This window comes from Sorex fumeus, unplaced genomic scaffold (assembly GCF_029834395.1).
Source record: "Sorex fumeus unplaced genomic scaffold, SorFum_2.1 ptg000042l, whole genome shotgun sequence".
NCBI classification, from domain to species: domain Eukaryota; kingdom Metazoa; phylum Chordata; class Mammalia; order Eulipotyphla; family Soricidae; genus Sorex; species Sorex fumeus.
This window is the reverse complement of record NW_026606099.1, coordinates 5,828,599-5,849,501: the sequence shown is the minus strand read 5'-3', so window position 1 is coordinate 5,849,501 and position 20,903 is coordinate 5,828,599. Positions and strand designations below refer to the sequence as shown.

General features: G+C 52.5%; 2 protein-coding genes across 3 annotated transcripts; both read right to left on the bottom strand.

Moving 5' to 3' along the window:
• Positions 1-954: 954 nt before the first annotated feature.
• On the bottom strand, positions 955-10,140 carry LOC130029192 (cytochrome c oxidase assembly protein COX14). 2 transcript variants are annotated; one of them, XM_056120102.1, is made up of 2 exons: positions 10,072-10,140; positions 955-1,358 (listed from the first exon to the last, which is right to left on the bottom strand). In XM_056120102.1, exon 2 carries the CDS (start codon positions 1,348-1,350, stop codon positions 1,177-1,179), a length of 174 nt encoding a protein of 57 aa, XP_055976077.1. In that variant the 5' UTR covers positions 1,351-1,358; positions 10,072-10,140; the 3' UTR covers positions 955-1,176. The 2 variants fall into 2 exon arrangements, with proteins under 2 accessions (XP_055976077.1, XP_055976078.1); XM_056120103.1 differs by lacking the exon at positions 10,072-10,140 and adding an exon at positions 2,101-2,121.
• Positions 10,141-12,418: 2,278 nt separating this feature from the next.
• Positions 12,419-19,104, bottom strand: GPD1 (glycerol-3-phosphate dehydrogenase 1). The gene is made up of 8 exons (XM_056120101.1): positions 18,951-19,104; positions 18,318-18,495; positions 17,371-17,511; positions 16,687-16,825; positions 16,150-16,262; positions 15,312-15,545; positions 14,982-15,088; positions 12,419-13,083 (listed from the first exon to the last, which is right to left on the bottom strand). Exons 1-8 carry the CDS (start codon positions 18,989-18,991, stop codon positions 12,987-12,989), a joined length of 1,050 nt encoding a protein of 349 aa, XP_055976076.1. The 5' UTR covers positions 18,992-19,104; the 3' UTR covers positions 12,419-12,986.
• Between the last annotated feature and the right edge of the window lie 1,799 nt (positions 19,105-20,903).

Sequence of the window (20,903 nt, the reverse complement as noted above, 5' to 3'; positions counted from 1 at the left end):
ACATTGGATACCAAGGATCGAACCCGGGTCAGCCACATGCAAGGAAAATGCCCGACCTGCTGTACTACTGCTCCAGTCCTGTTATACCACTTTAATTCTAAAGAACCAGATTCACCAATTCCTTTTCGGTGTGTGTGTGTGTGGGGGGGGGGGGGGGGGGGGGAGGGGTGGGACCATACCCCATGGTACTCAGGATCTCTTCCTGTCCTCAGGAGTAATCCCTAGTGGTGATTCTGGAAAATCTGTGGTCTGCCACAATAGGGGTCTGCCACAGGCAAGGTGAGTCCCTTAACTCTTCAGCCTCCATTTCCTCTGTTGACCAAATCTAGCTTACCAACTTTAAGTGTTTGATCTCCAAGAACTTTGTCTTTTGGGCCATACCTGGCTGTGCTCAGGATCACTCCTGGTGGGGCGCAGGGGACCATATGGGGTTCGTGGTTGGCCATATCCATGCTCGATCTCCAACAACTTTTTTCAAAAAATTTTGTTTTATTGGTCACACCCACTCAGAGCTTCCTCCTGCTGGTGGTGCCAGGGACTGAACCCACGTCAGCCGCGTGGAGGGCAAGTGCCTTCTCCACCATACTCTCTCTTGGGCCCTGAAATCACTTCTATTCAATCCCCAGCATCCTCAGTCGTCCTCAGAGTATAGCCAGGAATAATCCCTGAGAGCAGAGCCAGGAGTAAGCCCTGAGCATCAACAGGTGTCAAAACAAAAAATTTGGTTAACCCTGTGATTTTCAGGTGAAAGACATTAAATACATAGGAAGGTTTTCTGTGCCACTTTCTCCTCAGAGGTTCTATTTTTTTCTTCTTATTCAGTAAGTTTCTCACTGGTTTGATTCCTGGCAGCGAATCTGGTCTCCTGAGCACCACTGGGTGTCCCTGCCAACCCCAATACAAACAAAGGTAGTTAAACCCTCAACTGTCTATTTAAGTAAACACCAAGACACAGACAGAGCAAAACATTTAATAGGTGTGCCTCAACTTCCCATTCCAGATATGATTTGATAGCCTCCCCAAGTTGGCAGTGCTAGAGAAAGCATGCATATTTTTTCCAAGCAGGTTTGAAAACCATTACGGCCCTCCTTCTTTCTTGACTCGGAAATAATCACAGGTGAGGTCTTCCGGTAGCATGCCTCAGGCTCTCTGCACAGAGAAAAAAGCTCCCTGGTTTCATAGGACTCCTGAAGTCTTCTGTTCTTCTGCAGCCTGTCTCTCTGAGCTACGCCGCTGGAAAAAACGGTAGGCTCGGGCACTGCAGAGGTAGCCCCCATACATGGTGAGGAGAATCATGGAGGTTGAGAAGGTCTTGTAACCAATGTCAGCTAGCTGCTTGGCAGTCGGCATGTTGTCACCTACAAAGACAAGAGTGGATTTATTTATTTTTGCCTTTTGGGTCACACCTGGCGATGCACAGGGGCTACTCTTGGCTCTGTGCTCAGGAATTACCCCTGGAGGTGCTCAGGGAACCATATGGGATGCTGGGAATCGAACTCGGGTTCGCCACGTGCAAGGCAAACGCCCTACCCGCTGTGCCATTGCTCCAGCCCCTGACAGAGTGGATTTAGATCTGAGAAAAGAGCCCAGGTCTCTTCTGATTAAGGCTATTCCCTCACTTCTACATCGGTGCAACTGTCTGCACTCCATACTGAATGGCACCTGCATTTAGACTTACACTACAAACACTGAATCACAAGGACAGTGAAGTCTGTATATGCAAAAGAGAAATACAACGAAAACCAAGTGCATTAGAATGACATCACAGCCAGTCCTTTACCTTCTGTGTTTGTGGCAGTGAGTGGCGAACCTTCCAGAAATGCCCTGAACTGGCACATTAAGAATGCATCAGTTTTTCTCTCCACAGGGAATTGATAGAGGGGATTAAACTTTAGCAGCAAGGGGCCAGAGAGAGTATAATGAACTGAGCCACATGCTTGCGTACCAGAAGTGCAAGTTTGATCCCTGGCATTCCACGGTCCCCCTAGCAATGCCAGGAACAACTTATAATCACAGAGCCCAGAAGAGCCCCCCACACAGCTACCTCCGGCACTACCAAGGATAGCCCAAATAGCAAAAGAAACATTAGCAGTGAATTACTCTCTAGGAAGATCAAATAAGAAAATGTCCAATTGAGAAAAACAAAACAGGAGCCAGAATGATGGCACAGCAGACAGGGTGCTTGCCTTGCTCACAGCTGCCCCAAGTTCAATCCCGGACATCCCATATGGTCCCCCAAGCCTGCCAGGAATAATTCCTGAGTGCAGAGCCAGTAGTAACCCCTGGGCATCGCTGGGTGTGGCCTGAAAACAAAAATACAAAACAAATATTTAAATAAATAAAACCCTTAGGGGCCAGAGAGAGAGTACAGCAAGTGGGGTGACTGCCTTGGACCCAGGTATGATCGATCAGGCACCACCAGGAGTGAGCACAGAGTCAGGAGTAAGCCCTAAGCATCACCAGGTGTAGCCCCAAAACAAGCAACAACAAACAACTTAAGAGGCTAGAGATAATACCCCCCCCCCAAAAAAAAAACCCAGAAACCGAAAGCCTAGAAAATGCCAGCCCGAAGAAGGGAAATAATCAGGAAACTCCAGAAATATGGGGATGGGGGAGGGGAGGGTGGTGGTGGGCTTATTCATTTAACTACATCCTTCTTCCTAGTTAAAACGTCACTGCTTGCATAGTCACTACTGCTGACAAAGGTGTGCTCTCTTTTAGGTGTGATGGAAAAGAATAATGAGAAATCACTGCTTTTTTCTAAAATAGCATAAAGATTGCTCAAGAGAGATTACTGGAAGAGAATAGGTGACAGGTCACTGACAAGCCTAAATAAAAATTAATGGAGTGAACTGGGCTAGAACTGACATTAAGGGCGCAGGTTCTTGGTCAGGGCTCCAACATGTCCATAAATCCTCCTTCCCCACGTTTCATTTCCTGTACACTTCCCTAGGTCAGCAGAGACAAAGAGAGGGGGGGAGGGAGGAGCTGTTTGGGATCACATCTGGCTGTGCTAGGGTGTCAGGGTTCAAACCTAGACTAGTCACGTGCAAGTTTCTGTCCACGATACTATCTTTCTGGCCCAGACTTGCTAGTTCAACGAATGAGGGTGGTAAGATAGCAGCTTGAGAAGGCACCGTGATCAGGGACGTTCTAGTTTCCTTTACTTATCGACATCAAGATTTGAGTATGTTTTAGAGAAGCTGGTGGCTAAAATGAGAGCAAGTGAGCTGAGATGTACAGGATGGAACAAAGTACAAGTTGGCCAAAAAAAGATAAAACAAGATCCCCGAGGGGCGGGTAGAGCGTTTGCCTTGCATGCGGCCGACCTGGGGTCAAATCCCAGAATCCCATATGGTCCCCTGAGCACTGCCAGGAGTAATTCCTCAGTGCAAAGCCAAGAATAACCCCTGTGCATCGCCAGATGTGACCCAAAACACACACACAAAAAAAGAAGAAAACAAGATGCCCAAGGGGCTACAGCAATGGTATAGCGGGCCTTGCATGTGGCTGACCTGAATTGGATCTCCAGCACCACATATGCTCCCTGAGTCCTCCAGGAGTGATCCTGGGTTCAGAGCCAGGAATAAGCCCTGAGCACCACTGGGTGTGGCCCAAACACAAAACAAAAAAAGAGGCTGTGGTGAGAGGTTCAAAACATTAACTTTTTTTATGTAGTGCCAGTGATGAAATCCAGGGCCTCACACAGGCAAGGTGAGTGCCCTACCAATGAAGTACATTCCCGATAATTTGCCTTGAAAATGAAGGGAAAAGTGAACATAAAAATCTGTTACATGGGGCTGAAGTGACAGCACAGCGGGTAGGGTGTTTGCCTTGCACGCAGCCGACCCGGGTTCGATTCCCAGCATCCAATATGGTCCCCCGAGCACCGCCAGGAGTAATTCCTGAGTGCATGAGCCAGGAATAACCCCTGTGCATCGCCGGGTGTGACCCAAAAAGCAAAAAAAAAAACAAACAAACAAAAAAAAACTGTTACATTTCTAAATGCAAATAAAAGAACAAGAAGAGAGTGCTCCAGAAACATCAAATAATTGGGAATCATTCTAACAAAGAATGTGAAAGAACTACTGTAGGGTAACAGTGGTATGCCCATTCTCCTCTGCCACTGGGAGCTTGGGTTTTTCGGCTGATACCCATCACAGTGCTCCCGAAGCACCTCCATTCCTCTGTGTTTATTGGAATCTAGCTCTAAACATTTTTAGGATAACACTGACATGTCCTGTTTCTCTGGCCACAAGGAACTCAGGTCTATTACAGTGCTCCTGAGGCACTTCCACTCCCTTGTGTTTATCTGTAAACTCTTCTCTATGCTCTCCTCCCCAACCAGTTAATCAGCTTTTCCCCCTAATCAGACTCTGTTAACTGTAAGGTCAGATTCCTCAGAGATCGATGGTTTTATATGTATGAGTGAAAGACTGCCTTTCTCCTCTCCTTTATGTCTTTTGAATAGATTTTAAAGCAATGTCCTTTTTGTACAGGTGCAGGAAGACAGTTAATATTACGCTTCTGTAACTTGGGATTTAACTGGCTTCAATATTATTCACTCCTAGACATTTGTTTTCTCGACTTAAGCCTCAGTTGCCCTTAGTTCCTCGCATCCCAAGAGCAGGGTCGCGACAAAGGACTGAACGGACCCAGGGCAAGCTGTGAGCTACCCTGGCATCGAAATGGGCCAGGCCAAAGTGCCACAATACTCAACTATAAGTTGAGAGCTTGGTCATGGACAAATGATGTCACGATCCAAAAAGTAACGACGAGATCAGGACCCTGCTAGGGATAGGAAAGACTCATCTGGCCTGAGCACTGTAGTCTGAGATCGAGATGACCCCAGGAGAGCGATTCTATAAGCTTAATGTATCTCTTACTGTGTCCATACAAAATGATTAATATTATGAATGTTTATATGTTCGCTGGACTAAGGAGAGGAGAAACACACCCAGATTTCCCTTCAGGCCAGTCATCTTGCTGGATAAGAACCTGTCCTGGAAGTAGCTTCCCCTGAGGGAAGGACCTTACATCCGCTGATTGTATGATGATACCTATGTGTAATTGTTACTCCAACCCCTCATGCTGGGGGATTTAAGGAGACTGTAAGACTGGGGTGAGGGATCCAGATTCCAGAGCCAGAAGGAGAATGAAGAGGGATCGAGGAGGAGAATGAAGTAGCATGGGGGGTGAAGCAAGAGGAGCCGGAGAAGCAAATGAGGAGATTGGAATAAAAGGCAATTGAGACCAACCAGCCTGGCCCTCGTTTCCTTCCCTAGCCTGCCCATCGCCATCGGCCTCCCCGGAGTGAGGGAAGCGGCCCGAGACTACCGAACGCAGGAGGCGGGAGAGACAGACCTCGGGAGGCGGGAGAGATAGACCGATGCTGTTGTTTGTGTTTACACAACCTACACTTATAAAAGTCTAAGTCAATTATGAAAGAAACAGAATAGGACAAAAGGAAATGGGAAAATGTTTCATGTTCATGAACTTACACAGTTTTTTCAAAATGACCATACTATCCAAAGTATTATATAGGTTTAATAAAATTCCCATCACAATCCCAATGATATTCTTCAGGGAATTAGAACATATACTATATATGGAAGCATAAGACCCAAAGTTATCCTGAAAAAAATAATGAAACAGTTGAAAAATGCTGCACTTTCTGACTACACCATAGAGCTACAGTAATCAAAACACCACTGTACTGGAATAAGGTTAGGCTGACAGACTTAGAAATCCGGCTTGAGATTCCAGTGATAAACCCTCAGATATGAACAGTTCTATGACAAAAGAGTTGGGTGCATGGAATAGAGCAAGAAAAGCTTTTTCAACAAATGGTGTTGGCAAATTCCCAGAAGAAAAACCCAGGTATGTGGGACCAGGAACTGAAGACTCCAGGCCACATGGCTTCGGTGTGGACAGGCTGTCCCTTCCCATCTCCCTGCCCCTTGGGGTCCTGGCTGCCACATTCACAAACTGCCTCCGGGCACCAAACAGCCTCGGCCCAGAGACTCACAAATAAATCTCAAAATGGATTAGCTCCCTACAGAGATGTCTCCAGACTCCAATCATTTACAATCTTAGAATTCCAGGAGCTGCCTGACTGCTTTCACGGCCACACAACCTCTCATGATAAACAATAGAAAATAAATGATCTAGCATCTGCCTGTGGCAGGTAGGCTTGAATGGTGGTGGGAAAATTCAAAATAATGGTGGTGGGATTGGTGCTGAAATACTAATTATAATTAATGTGAACAACCTTCCTGTCCTGTCCTGTTGTTCATCGATTTGCTCGAGCGGGTCCAGTAACGTCTCTATTGGAGACTTTTGTTGTTACCGTGTTTGGCATATCAAATACGTCACGGGGAGCTTGCCAGGCTCTGCTGTGCGGGCGAGATACTCTCGGTAGCTTGCCGGGCTCTCCGAGAGGGGTGGAGGAATCGAACTCGGGTCGGCCATGTTGGCTGCGTGCAAGGCAAACGCCCTACCGCTGTGCTATTGCTCCAGCCCGTGAACCACCTTATGAAAGTAAAATTTAAAAATTAAAAAACGGTGTTGGGAAAATTGGAAAACCACTTGTAAAAAAATAAAATAAGGGGCTGGAGAGACAGCACAATGGGTAGGGCGTTTGCCTTGCACGCGGCCAACCCGGGTTCGATTCCCAGCATCCCATATGGTCCCCTGAGCACCGCCAGGAGTGATTCCTGAGTGCAAAGCCAGGAGTAAACCCTGAGCATCGCCAGGTGTGACCCAAAAAGGAAAAAAAAATTAAAATGAAAATCGAATCCCTATCTCATCACGTACAAAAAGTAACTCAACGTGGACCAAAGACCCAGAGATTAGGGGCCAGAGAGAAATAGTATAATTGGTAGAATGTTTAAACCCTGCATGATCCAGATCTGATCCCAGGCATCCTATAAGGTCCCCAGAGCTCTGCCAAGAATGAGTGCAAAGCCAGAAGCCCTGAGCACTGTTGACTATGACCCCAAACAAAACAAACCAAGAGTGTTTTCAACGACAAACTCAAAGTACCAACTGCAAAAATAAGTGTCACTACATGAAGTCACTTTTTTTTAATCTGGCAAAAGCAGCTTGGGACAAAATTAAACGATTAGAAGAGACTGGGGTGATAGTGCATCAGGTAGGGTGCTTGCCTTGAACCTGGCAGACCCGAGTTCAAGTCCCAGTAGCCCATATAATCCCCTGAGCACCACCAGTAATACCTGAGTGCAGGACTAGGAGTAACACACACACGCGTGCACACACACTCAAGACTGGGAGAAATACTTGAAATAAAGAACTAACATCCAAAATCTATAAAGCACTCACAAAGCTCAGCAACAAAACAAACCTGGGGGCCAGAGCAATAGTACAGACGGTTGGGCGTTTGCCTTGCACACAGCCAACCAGGGTTCGATCCCTGGTATCCCATAGGGTCCCCTGAGGACTACTAGGAGTGGTTCCTGAGTGCAGAACCAGGAGTAACCCCTGAGCATCATCAGGTATATCCCAAGAAGTCAATAAATAAATTATTTTCTAAAAAAAACAATAACCCCATCAAAAAATGGGGGAAAAGGCCAGAAAGACAGTAAAGGAAGGCACTTGACCTGCACACAGTAAAACTATTGTTCAATTCTGGATCAAATGGGTACCATATACCATCCCTTGAACAGTCATGATTAAGCATGATTCTAATATTTTATTATTCGTCTTAGACATGCTATTTTGCAAATCAAAACAGAACAAAAAAGATATATACATGCCCACGTTCACAGCAGTTCTAAGTACAATGGCCAAGGGGAAACAACCCAAGTGCCAAGTGACAGATGAATTGATAAAACAAGTTGTGGTATCTAGAGGGAGGGGTGGAGGGCGCAATGGAGTACTATGTAGTCACAAAAAAAAAAAAAAAAGTAACGCAGTTCCAAGCAATTTGGATAGAATTGAAGAGAATCATGCTAAGCAAAATAAGCAAGAAGCAAAAGGATAAATACGATAGGATCTCACTCATCTGTGGTATACAGAAAAACAAGACGATCTCAATCCATAATAAACCTTGGACACTAGATGAGACTGGAGTATGCCAGACTGGCACAGAAGCAGGAGGGGACGTTAGGTTGACAGGGGGTAAAGTGTAGGTACAGAGCACGAAGACGGTGGATATGGGAGGTCAAAGCACAGGTTAGGTGTTATAGGGTAATTGGCTGGCAGGTTCAGCAAAACCAGGGCTAGAGTGGAATGAAAAAAACACTACAAAAAATTCGGTAAGGTCTACAAAGACCCTGTGGGTCTCTTACAGGCTGCCCCACAGACAGGTCCCCCCTTGAGGGAGGACCTCAAGGCTCAGGTTTCTTGTCAGGAAAACTCATTCCTTCTGGGTCTGCAGAGTACAGGGACTAAGGTGCTATGAAAGTGGAAGGGAGACCCAGGTTAGATCCGAGGCACCACTGGTCCTTGAGCATCAGCACCCGAGTGTAAACCCAGAAACGCCAAGCACCGCAGGGGTGGCTTGGTAATTCCTGGTCACTCCTTTCCTCCACTGGCTGAGTAGCTCCTGGGGGCGCCCTTCGCCCCCAGCACTGCTTGGAAGCCCCCCCCCCACTCCCCCAAGGATAATTTATTACTCCTAGTTTTGATTTATTGGGGCATGGGAGCAAATGGAGGCGGACAAAGCAAAATAGCATGTCTAAGACGAATAATAAAATATTAGAATCTGGGGGCTGGAGCAATAGCACAGCGGGTAGGGTGTTTGCCTTGCATGCAGCTGACCCGGGTTCGATTCCCAGCATCCCATATGGTCCCCCGAGCACCGCCAGGCGTAATTCCTCAGTGCAGAACCAGGAGTAACCCCTGTGCATCGCCAGGTGTGTCCCAAAAAAAAAAAAAAAAAAAAAAAAGAATCTGCTGTGGTTAAAAGCTCAAAGAGCTGTGCAAGAGGCCCGCTGATGGCCCGAAAACTTAGGAGAGACCAAAAAAAAAAAAAAAAAAGGAGGGTAGCGGGGCCGAGAGATGCTACAGCTGGTCAACCTTGCAAGCGGCCAACCCAAGGTCAATCTCGGGCAACTCCGAGCCCCGGCAGGTGTGACCCTGGGCGCCTGGTGCGGGGACCTGAGCACAGCTGGTTGTAGCCCCAAAGCAATCCGAAAGAGCGGTCGTCTCCACGGGGGTCTCCAGAAAGCCACGGCGGGCCGAGGCTTGGCGCAGCGCCCCTGCCTCAAAGGCATCGCAAATGCTCCGTGGCAGGAGCTAGAAGAGCAGAGCGGGGCCGGGTTCGGTCATTTGCGGGAGCTCCTAAGGCCGCAGCGGTGAGCAGGGCTTCCGCCTCGACGGGGCTAAACTAATTCAGGCCGCCGCGAGTTAAGGGGCCCCGAGAGGGAGCTGGAGCGATAGCACAGCTGGCAGGGCGTTTGCCTTGCACATAGGTCCAACCCGGGTTCGATTCCCAGCATCCCATATGGTCCCCCGAGCACCGCCAGGGGTGACTCCCGAGCCAGGAGCAACCCCTGGGCATCGCCGGGTGTGACCCAAAAAGAAAAAAAGAAAAAAGAGGCCCCGAGATTTCACAGACCCGGTTCCAGGTTCGCAGGACCAGGGGGTGCGGCAGGGCGCGGCGCGGAGGTGCTAGACCGCTGGGCAGCAGCGAAGTGCGGGGCGAGCTCCGGGGGGTGACGGCGGGAGGTGACGGCGGCACGGAGGGCGCCGGGCAGGACCTGCGGGGCGGGGCGGGGAGGGGCAGGGCAGAGACCGGCCCGCCTGGAGGGAGGCGCCCGCCGGGCGGCAGCAGCGGAGATCGCGGCCCGGGACCCCAAGGGCACCGACGGCCGAAGACGGGCCTGGGACAAGCAAGCGGCAGCCGTAAGCCCCGCGCGCGCCCGGGACGTCCCGGCGTCCTCCCGCCCGCGACCCCCGGCCTCGGCGTGCCACCGCCGTCCGCGCGGCGCCGCAGCGTCTCCCAAGCGGACACGCGAGAGCAGGAGCCCCGGGGTCGCCCCGGACGCCGAGACGGGGCTGCCGAAGGCCGCCACCCTCGCCGTTCCCCTCGCCGCCCCGCTCACGCACCCGGATTCCGTCCCGCGCCGCGGAGAACGCGCCCCGCTCCGACGCTCCCGGCCCCGCCCACAGGGGCGGGACTCCCGGCGGCGACTTCCGCTCGCGCACTTCCGGGCCCGCACGGCGCAGGCGCAGACGGGCCGGCCGCTCGGGGGCGCCCGCGGGACCCGGCGCGCGGTGGTCAGTCTCCGCCGCGCGGGCGTTTGTGAGCCCCGCGCCGCGGCGCGGAGGGGACCCACTCGCGGGAGGAAGGCGGCCCCGTCCGAGTCAGACTCAGCCAGCCCTCCCGCCCCCGTTAGCTAGGGAGGTCGTGTCAGCCGGCCCTCGGGAGCGGGCCGCGCGCCCCCCGAGCCCGGAGCCGTCCTCCCGCGTGGGCCGAGCTCAGGTAGGAGGAACCCGACGGCCGAGGCGGCGGCCCACTGGGCCTGGCCCCCAGAGTGGCACGAAGGAGGAATCTCCCTTTTTTTTTTTTTTTTTTTGCTTTTTGGGTCACACCCGGCAGTGCACAAGGGTTGCTCCTGGTTCATGCATTCAGGAATGACCCCTGGCGGTGCTCGGGGGACCCAGTGGGATGCTGGGAATCGAACCCGGGTTGGCGCGTGCAAGGCAAACGCCCTACCCGCTGTGCTATTGCTCCAGCCCCCACCAAGGAGGATTCTCACCTTTTGCTCCTGTGTTTGTGCCCGCGCTTGGCGGCGGCGGGACGAGGCCCCCCCCCCCCCCCCCCCCAGCCCCGGGAAGCGACCGGCGGGCGGGCAGCGCCGCTGGGGGCCGAGCCCAGGATTTGGGAGCGCGTCTCTTTTGCCTCTTTCTTCCCCTCCTCTTTTCTTCCACGATGCGTGAAAGCAAGTGCTTCAGTGCCACCGCGGCCTAACCACATGCCGGGGCACCCCCTCTTCCTCTCCTTGCTAGAAAATTCCTGTATTTGGGGTGGACACCAGGCCTGGCTCCGGGGCTTGGGCTTTTCTATCCAAGGGAGAGTGAAGAGAACAGCGAAGGTGTTGGACTGTCCGAGAGGTGGGGAGAAAGCTGACTCTCCTTTTCTTTTCTTTTCTTTTTTTTTTTTTTTTTGGCTTTTTGGGTAACACCCGGCGATGCACAGGGGCTACTCCTGGCTCATGCACTCAGGAATTATCCCTGGCAGTGCTCAGGGGGCCATATGGGATGCTGGGAATCGAACCCGGGTTGGCGCGTGCAAGGCAAACGCCCTCCCCGCTGTGCTCTCGCTCCAGCCCCTCCGCCCTTGTCTTGATCTCCTGGGGAGGCCCCCCACCAGCGTTGGGCGCCCTGCCCTGGTCCCCACTCCCCCCCCCCCAGTCCCTTCCTCTCTCACGTGTTCCCGAGGAGGGAAGGGTTAAGCCAGTGCTGCCAGAGCAGTGTGCCAGGGGCTGCCAGGGCAAGCTGAGACCCTCTCTCTGTGGCAGGCGCATTCGCCTGCCCAGCACTTGGTGCCTATTTATAGCCGGGGGCCAGGCTGCTGACCTGGGCCATCCCTGGCTGCCATCCTGCCCTGGAGCTAGCCCAGTCTGCAATCAGCTCTTTCCCTTCTGCCTTCCTGTGCTCCCCTCCCCTGGTGGAGGGGTGGTTTCGGGGGGGTTGTTTTGTTCTGTTGTGGGCTCTTCTTAGAGCTTCCTCCCGGCTCAGGAATCCTGGTGCTGGTCTGGGGCCATGTGCGGAGTTGCCGACCTAACCCTTAACCCCTGTGCTCAATCTCTCTCTTCAGTTTTCCAGCTGCCGGGGCCTTCAGATGAAAGGCGAGCTGGCTTGGGCATGTCAGGACCCACCATTCCCTGCCCAGTCTCTGGGCCCCTGGTCTCTGCAGGTGCTGGTTAGTTGCCTCGGATGCTCCAGGGGCGGCTGAGAAAGAGGTTCAGGATTTGGGAGGAGTAAATGGAGCCAGGGAGGTGAGATAGCTGCGGGACTGTGTGAGGCATTCGTAGGGGCATGCTCTCTTCCTGTCTTTCCGTCTCTCTCCCTCTCCACTCCCCCCAAACACACACAAACTCGGGCACACACTGAGCACCGGAAGGGAGGCACAGGGTAAATACAAAGGTCACCAGGAGCAGAGTGATCCAAGGCTGCTATGAGGAGGTGTCGCTATGTCAGCAGATTACGTTCCTCGCTCCCCAAAGAGGGTGCTGGTGGGGAGGGTGAGGGAAGTCTGGGAAAGGTCACACAAGGTGGGGAGAAGCTGGCAAAGAGAAGTCAGGAAGTCCCTGGGGAGAATGGCAAACCCTGGGGGCCAGAGATGCCAGCCGAGCAGCAAGTCTGGTGCCAGGGCAGCCCGGGGGGGTGGGGGAGGTTGCGGCATGACCAGAGGTTTCTGAGAACGCAGATGTTGCTAGGAGAAGGCGGCTGTTTGAGATCTTTGTATTTTGTTAACAAACACTGAGATCCATTGATGCTGTGTGGGGCCTGGCAGAGGTCAGAGCAGAGGAGTCCTGGGGCCTCGGTCATCTCCATCGTCTCGACCCCTCCCAGTCAGCCCTTGCCTCATTCCTCTCGTGGCTGATGGTCTCTAACCACCACGCCGGGCTTGCGGACAGGATTCCCGGTCTTTGAGGCAGCAGTGGGCAGCTCTTGGCCTCGTTCTCTCCACCTTTCGCCCCACACACTCAAGTAAAGCCACACTTGGGCTTGATCTTTCCCCTCCCAGCAGACAGACAGGGTCAAAACTCCACATAAGGAGAGGGGCAAGGAAGCTCTATTTCTGGAGAGATGGAGTAGAACACAGTTGCAGGCTACTTGGGTGGTCGAGGATTTCTAGGCAGATCGCTGGGCCCCACAGCGTCCTGTCCTTCAGTGAAAAGTCAAGAGGAGGCTATTCCAGGGGGTGTTCCAGAGATCCTAGTGGCCAGTTACCCCAAGCTTCTGACTGTCTTCGTTGCGGTCAAGAACCTTCCTGGCCTGGGCTCTGGGCCCACTTACATGTGTTCTGGGTGATTGCGCAGGCACTGGATGAATTCAGCCACTGGCAGGTTCTCATAGCAGATCCTGTACACAGCCATGAAGAGGGGAAACCTAGAAAGGACAGGACAGACGTGATTTAGTGTGCAGTTCCCAACTTCCTGTCTTCCACCTAATGTTCCATTCCCCTACTGGCCCACCTTTGTGTTCAAGCAAATACTAGTTCTCGGTTTCCAGTTGCTGAAAATTTGAAATGCCTAGGCCTGGTTTTAGATCAGATTGTTACTTGCCCTGACCTCTATCATATTAAACTTGCCTTCCTGAGGAGAGCTAGAAACCTGGGTTTGATCCCCAGCATCCTATATAGTCCACCAAGCACCTCCAGGAGTAATTCCTGGGTGTAGAGCCATGAGCATTGCTGACTGTGGGCACACACACACACACACACACACAACACTTGCCTTCATGAAACCTTAGCATAAACTTTTTTTTTTTGGCTTTTTGGGTCACACCCTGCGATGGTCAGGTTATTACTGGCTCTGCAGTACTCAGGGGACCATATGGGATGCTGGGGACCCAACCCAGCTCAGCCACATGCAAGGCATATCTCATGCCCGCTGTATACTATTGCTCTGGCCTCAGCGTAAACTTTTTATTCTAACTGGGCAAGGCAATTTCACTGAATTGAAATTCAGTATCATCAGCTGTAAAATAGGGCCAGTATGGAACCAGGGATAAAGCTCATCAGAAGAGCACTTAATTTGCATGTGTGAGACACTGGGTTTAGTTCCCATCTCACACACACACACACACACACACACACACACACGTTTAACAGTACAAAATAATAAAGATGGTATATGCGATGTGAAGTGCTCAGTAAATGCCATTTTTCTTTTCATCCTTTTGCCTCAGCTGCATCCTTTGCCAGGAGGCTTCACCCTGACCAGTCATGAGCTGATCTTTTGAGCTTTTTTCTTGTGTCCCTATTCTGTCTCAGACCAACAGAGCTCTGCTCATGTCAGCCCATCACGCCCATTTTATTTGTCTGAAAAGACGCACCAGGAAGTAAAGACTGTCCTCCTCGCACTAAGAGTAGGATTCAGGGAACAGAAGGCTGGCCATGGAGAAGGAGCTTAATCTTTGCGAGTGTGTGTGTGCGTGTGTGTGTAGGCGGGTGGGGGAAGCTCCAAAGCAGTGTTCACTTCTGGAGGCATCAGAAAATGTTCAAAACCAAGCCGAAAATGCTCAGAGCAATTGATGTGCTACCAGTGGTTCTTCAGGCAAGGGTCGGGGCTGGGGGGTGGGGGACAGGAGTGGGGTGGTCATGTAGTGTCACAGGTTGAATTTGGGACCTTGAGTGGAAGGCATATACCCCTGAATCCCAGCTATCTCCCTAGCCCCAGTGGGAATCGCCTAGAATGGAGGTGATGGATAGGAGCTGGGCTGTCGTATGTACTTATTCTTGTTGCTCCAGGACTTCAATCCCTGCAGCATAGGATGGTAAGGGGATAAAGGACAAAGAGAAAGCAATGTGGTAGAAAGAGCATGGGCAGGGATGAAGTGATAATACAGTGGGCAGGGCATTTGCCTTGCACACGGCCAACTCAGATTCAGCCCAGCATACCATATGGTTTCCTGAGCACTGCCAGGAGTAACCCCCGAGCATTGCTGAGTGTGGCCCCAAAAACAGAAAAATAAGATGGGTTAAGGAACTTGGCTCGCTTGCAGCCAATCCTGGTTCGATTCGCAGCACTGCATGTTGGTCTCCTGTGCACCACCAGGAGTGATCCATGAGCACTGTATGGCCCAAATGAGCCAAGAGCAAACAACCGTAACAAAGACCATGAACTAGCAATTGGAATCACCGACTCTCTCTAATATCCAGCCATCCTGTCTAAAAATAGATATTCCCTCTGCTTACATCGTAGATGGTGAAGGGAACAGGAAGGTGACAGATGGCAACTCCTGGTTGTGGTGCTTCAACCAGCGCGGCGACGACAAATACTTACTTTTGCAACAGGCCCTTCTGCTGGATAATGCTGTGAAGCTCCCGGGCTGTCTGGGGGCCCTGCAGCTTCTGTCCGTTCAGCATCTCTTTTTCCAGCTGCTCAATTGGCTTTGGAAAATGGGTGCAGGAAAAGGAGGGGCGCATGGAAAAGAAGGTTATCATCAGCGCTGCAAGTGCTGAGTATAACACTCAGATACAAGGTGGGCTCTGGAGGAAAGAAAGGCTGGGCATGTTCACACAATTGTTCGAGAGCCTCTCAAGCGGATTTCTTTATTATGATGCCCACCGTGCCCCCTTTCTGCTCTCACTCTCCACTCTGCCCTGGGCCTACCTTTCCCGTGCGAGCAAAGGCCTCGGCCACCTTGCGGTTCCGCCCTCCATAACAGGTAGTGATGAGGTCTGCAACGCCGCAGCTCTCCAAGAAGGTGGCAGAGGACACGGGGCCACGGCAGAAGATCTTCGCAAAGGCAATCATCTCCATGAGCCCCAGTCGGATCACCGCTGCCTTGGTGTTGTCGCCAAAGCCTAGCCCATCGCAGAAGCCAGCGCCTACAGCCACTATATTCTGCGGGGAGATGAGGTCATAGATGAAAAAGAATCTCTGCCTGCAGGACCCCTTGGAGCCCTCGGCCCCTGCTGTCTGCTCCTTCCCTCCGCCATGTGCACAGCAGCTGAGTGAGTAAGGCACGATGGACATGCTCCTAAATATTTATTTTTTAAGGCTCTGGGGCCAGACCCAGCGTTGCTTAGAGCTTACTCCTGGCTCTGCCCTTAGGGTCACTCCTGGTAGTGCTGGGATTCGAACCAAGGTCCGCCATGTGCAAGACCAGCTGCTCTCTCTCTCTCCGGCCCTGCTCATAAATTTTCCACCTCTTGGTTTCCTGTTTGCTCTATTCCCATCATTTAGCCTGGGCTTATGCTCCCTGGTTCTCTAAGCCTGCCCCTTACCCCATCCTTGAGAACAGAAATTCCTGATGGTGAATAATTGGCAGGCCTGGATGACCTTGGCCTTGCTTCTGCAGTTCTTCCTATGTGTATGGCCTTAGTGGGGGGAGGGGAGCGGCTGCCGGAGAGTGAGAGCCTGGAGTCCTAGCAACCTTGCATAACTGAGCGAGGCCCTCCTGTAGGACCTTCTCCCCACCCCACGGTTGCTTCATTGCCACGCTTACCTTCAAAGCCCCGCAGATCTCGACTGTGTCAACCTCTTGCACCACAGTGATGCGGAAATTGGGTGTCTGCATCAGCTCTTTCAGGAGCTGTCCCTGCGCCAGGTCCTTGCAGCCTAAAGTGAAGAGAGGGGTATGGCTTTGTTGAAAGGGAATTCCTTTTTTGGGAGGTGGGGGGGCAAGCATTGGGTTGTACCCGGAGGTGCTCAGGGGTTACTCCGTGGCTCTGTGATCAGAGGACCAAAGGCCGTGTGTGTTGCTGGGGATCGAACTGGGCACGTGCACGGCAAGTGCCTTAACCTAGACTATCTGACCCTGTACAGGAGGATTCTTGACTGTTACTCTCACACATACTTAAAGTAGGGCCTGCAGCCCTGTGTCCTGGCATTGTTCCAGCCCTCCCTCCCCTCCCTCACCTTTGATGCTCAGGTCATCATCCTTTGCCAGCCTTCTGGAAGAAGTTTAAGTGAATGGGGGAAGAGTGTTGGGAGGGGATGTAACAGAGCTGCAGTGTATGTTGGACGGTGATGGGGCTCTCACCGATGGTTGTCTCACAGAACTTCTCCTCAGCCACCTCGCTGGCAATGTTGGCTCCCATCAGCACATTCATGGGGATGCCAAGGCACTCCGCAATCACATCAGAGATGAGCTTCAGACCGTTGGGACCCTCGTCTACTCCCTGGGCACAAGACAGAAGTCCTGTCTCTTCCCAGCCCACAGGCCCTGTTGCAAAGGGCCTCGTTGCCGTGAGGATGGTAGACAGCACGTGGAAGGGTTCCATCTGAAAATGCTCCTTCCACACCCCTCAACCAATCTCTAAGACAATGTATCTCCGACACCACAAACCTGAACAACCCCTTCCTGAACACCCCAAAGCAACTTCTTTTCGCACGTCACACAAAATGAGTTCCTTTTCACACTCCAAGGCAGGCACCCTGCTTCTCATATTCCCCTGGCAGCCTTTGTTATCCTAAATTTCCAAAGCATCAGCCTTTAAAACAATCTTTTATCGACTCAACTCATCTCCCTTCCCAATGGCCCAAGCCTCCCGAAAACCCATTCCTCCCTTCCTTCAAATGAAAAAAATAATAATAAGCCAACCTTAGTCTGCTATTTTGTATTTTCACTTCACCCACCCCTACGATTTTCTGTCCTCTCATCGCCCACCCCTAAGCCTCACAACAGTAGCTGCTCCCTCTCCAAGAAAAGCTGCGTCCCTGGCACCTTAATAAGTGATAAGCCAATAGCACTTGTCTTCAGGTGGCCCTTGAGCTGATTACAGATCTTGCCGATGAACTGATGAGGCACCACGAAGATCAAGATGTCAGCATCGGTGGCAGCTTGGATGACATCTGGGACAGCCACCTGTGGGGGTGACCAGTGCTCATGACCGACTTCTAGCTTCTCCTGAATCCCATTCAGGAAATCTAGAGGCCAGAGTGTGAAGCTGGCAGGGGAGAGGGTGGGGGGAGCTGAATCCGAATGGGCAGAAGATTCTCTGCCCCTGGCCCTCGCTCCGTCTAGTTCTAATTGTCCCGGGTTCTTGAGAACTCCGAGGAACCTCTTCCAGCAGTCTCCTACTCCTTGGCCTTGGGTCAGAGAGGGAGGCCAAAGGAGGCCTGGGTTTGGCATGAGAAAGAGGCCAAGTAAGGTTTCATCAGCCCGTTTCTCGCACCCCCACCCCACCCCCGCCCCCAAGTGAGAAGGGAGAGATCATTCTGGCTTTCTGCTCTTTGGCAGGTTGGGAGCAAATCATACCTATTCTTTGACCAAAGACCTTAAATCCAAGGAACGGTTTTTTATGCAATTAACACAGCAAAGGAGTAGCAGAATTAGAGCCCAAGGCAGGTACCCCGTACCCCCACCCCGCCAAGCCAGCCCCAGATCTGAAAGCAGAGAATCTGCTTTCTGTGGCCATAGAGGCGACTTTCCTGCCCTCTCTCCCTTCCTTTTATGCCAGGGAACTCTTAAGTGGCGCTGGGATGGGGTACATTCATTCAGGTTCACCTTCTTCCCAGAAGTGCCCGGGTGCTGGGGAGCCGAGAAAAGGGGTGCCCTGAGCCTGGAGCGGTTTTCCTAAGATGCCTCCCTCTCCAGGTAGCACCTAAAATTGCCCCCTTTCAGCAAGAAGCACCCCTCATTACCCAACCCTGCAGGGTTGTGGAGCTCACCACATTAGGGGGCAGCTTGTGTCCGGGCAGGTACTTGACATTCTCATGCTGCGTGTTGATGATCTCAGTCAGCTTTCTGCCCCCAACTTCTTCCTCAAACACCCACATAGTCACTTTTGGGTCAAAGCGTGCCAGTTGGGCTGCTTTGCTCCCCACAATCTTGGCAATGGCCGAGCCCCTGGCAGGAGGGGAACACAGAAAGTGAAGGAATTTGGGGTGGAAGGGATAAGACCGCAGCAGGGTGCCCCCTCAGGACATCTCAGCTGTCCCCAGGTTACTTGCCAATTTCCTCATCACCCCCATCCCAGTGACAGCACATCCCCGGTGACCTGACAGCGGAAAGGAGACTCGGTCTACCCCAAATCCCACCGCCGAGGGGGCCAGACCTCTGTTCTCCCCACGCACCCCCCAAACCCAAGCAGCCTTCCAAGCAGGGAGCACCGCGGCACCCCTCCTGTGGAACAGGTGCACTGCTCAGCCTGGCAGGGCTGGGAGGGCAGCACAGGCCAGCTGGCAGCACGGAGCAGGGTCCCCCACCCTGTCGGCCTCCTGTCCTCCAAGCCTCCCTTGCATCGCACTGTGAACTTGGGGGAGCCCCCTCTCTCCCCCCACATCCGTGGCAGAGCCGCTTACCAGTTGCCGGAGCCTATAATGCAGACTTTCTTGCCGGCCATGGTGCTGCCGCTCTGTCCAGGCAGGCTCTGTGCCACACTCACTCCTGCCAGCTGGCGGCATTTAACGCCGCCACACTGGGGTGCAGCCAAGCCCCGCCCTCGAGGTGGGTGGGAAGGCGGGCGCCCAAAGAGTTTGAGACTGCCGGGCCAGAGAAAGGAGAAAGTGTTGGGGAATGGGAACAGGCAGACTTCCCTCTTAGGTCAGCCCGCTCATGGTGCTTCTTTCCTTGCCCCGTTACAACTGACTTGTTCCAATTCCTGCCGACGACTGTCAGCAGCCCAGAGAAGACCAAGCGACTGGTCTCCCTCACGCAGACTTCTCTCTCTAGCACTGCAACACTATTTCCTCTGGGGTGGGGGGCTTGGGGGCCACACCTCTTGGTGCTCAGGGCTCACTCCTGGCTCTGTATTCAGGGATCACTCTGCAGGCTCAGGGGACCATGGGGGGTGCCGGGTGTTGAACCCAGGTCAGCTGCATGCTAGGGAGGTACCTTACCCGCTCGACTATTGCTCTGACTCTATGAAACGCATTTACTTAGCCCTGGTAGCGAATACGAGATTTTTTTCCATAGGACCTCCGAAACTGTCATGTAAGTTTGTTCTTAAGTCACAGGGATGTCATTGGTCCTATACTCATTCCTAGCCGAGTTGGTAGGTGAATGAAGTGGGAAGTGATGGGCCAATACTCAGTTGTTTGGGGGGCCACATTGGTGATGCTCACAGGGTCACTCCCAGTGTGGTACTTAGGGAACCATGCTGTGTCAGAGATAGAATTCAGGGCTCTTACATGAAAACCTCCCACCCCTCCCCCCACTTTTTCTTTCGGTCTGGGGTACCCCACCCCTCCCCCCACTTTTTTTTCAGTCTGGGGTACCTCACAGCAAGGCAAGTGTTCTATTGCTAAGCCACACCCCCTGCCCGTCAGGGGGGCACTTTTTTTGGGTCACACCCAGCGATGTGCAGGGGTTACTCCTGGCTTTGCACTCAGGAATTACTCCTGTGATGGGGTGCTGGGAATCGAACCCGGGTCAGCCATAAGCAAGGCAAACCTCCTACCCGCTGTACTATTGCTCCAGCCCCTACGGGCACTTTTAAAGACCACATACAAGGAAGGAGTCTGCTTTGGGTGCCACCCAGACCAAGTGTGAGAGACACCCCAAAAGCCTGGAGACACAAATCCTCTTAGTTACCCCCAGTTGCCTCAGGTTCCCTCTAGTGGGCCTCGCCTCACGTGAATGTCTAAGGTAGAGGCTCCCTGTGCCAAAGGATCCACATTAAGGAAGAGGAAGATAGAGAAAAGCAGCTGGGTGCAGTGTCCTTCAGAGGCTTTGAGCTCCCTTAGTTCTCTCAGGTTTCCAAGCTAAGAACTCCCATGGGTCAGTGTCAAGTTTGCAGAAGCTAGAATGGGGGAGGTAAGAACATGGGGCATTGTGACCGCCGTGGAGCTTTGTGGCTTCACACACTGTGATGATGTGGGTTGCATATTCTGGGACGAGGGGTGAGGAGCATCCACTCCACAGCTGAGGGCTCTCCATCACACACAGCCATCTGCTTGACTGAAAGGGGGAGCTTGGTTTCGAGGCTGATCGGGAGTGTGAGGCAAGAGGTCCCTAGCATTCCAGTTGTCTGCACCTTGGCCTAGAGGGCAGGCACCACTGTGTGCTCACGTGCTGACCTCCTGGCTTGGCAGACTACTAAGTGGGTGTTCCTATTCTCCTGGGTCACTACTGACCCATTAGGGTAATAAACTCTGGGCCAGAGGGGATTCTATGTGCAACCACTGTCTTGGGGTAAATGGGCAGAAGGTCGTCTGAAGAGAAATAATGTTCTGAGTTCTAGAGACTGCTGAGGAAAAGTCCACCATATTCCTCCATGGCTAGCGTTTCCGTATGGCCACACGTACGGATCTGGC

What these genes read in the sequence shown, in the direction of transcription:
- GPD1 (XM_056120101.1), bottom strand. Translation starts at nt 18,991, where the DNA reads ATGGCCGGCAAGAAAGTCTGCATTATAGGCTCCGGCAACTG. An exon ending in ACAAGCTGCCCCCTAATGTG is followed by an intron (nt 17,512 to 18,317) that starts GTGAGCTCCACA and finishes TCACCCCCACAG; the next exon opens with GTGGCTGTCCCAGATGTCAT. An exon ending in GTTCTGTGAGACAACCATCG is followed by an intron (nt 16,263 to 16,686) that starts GTGAGAGCCCCA and finishes TCTTCACTTTAG; the next exon opens with GCTGCAAGGACCTGGCGCAG.
- LOC130029192 (XM_056120102.1), bottom strand. Translation starts at nt 1,350, where the DNA reads ATGCCGACTGCCAAGCAGCTAGCTGACATTGGTTACAAGACCTTCTCA.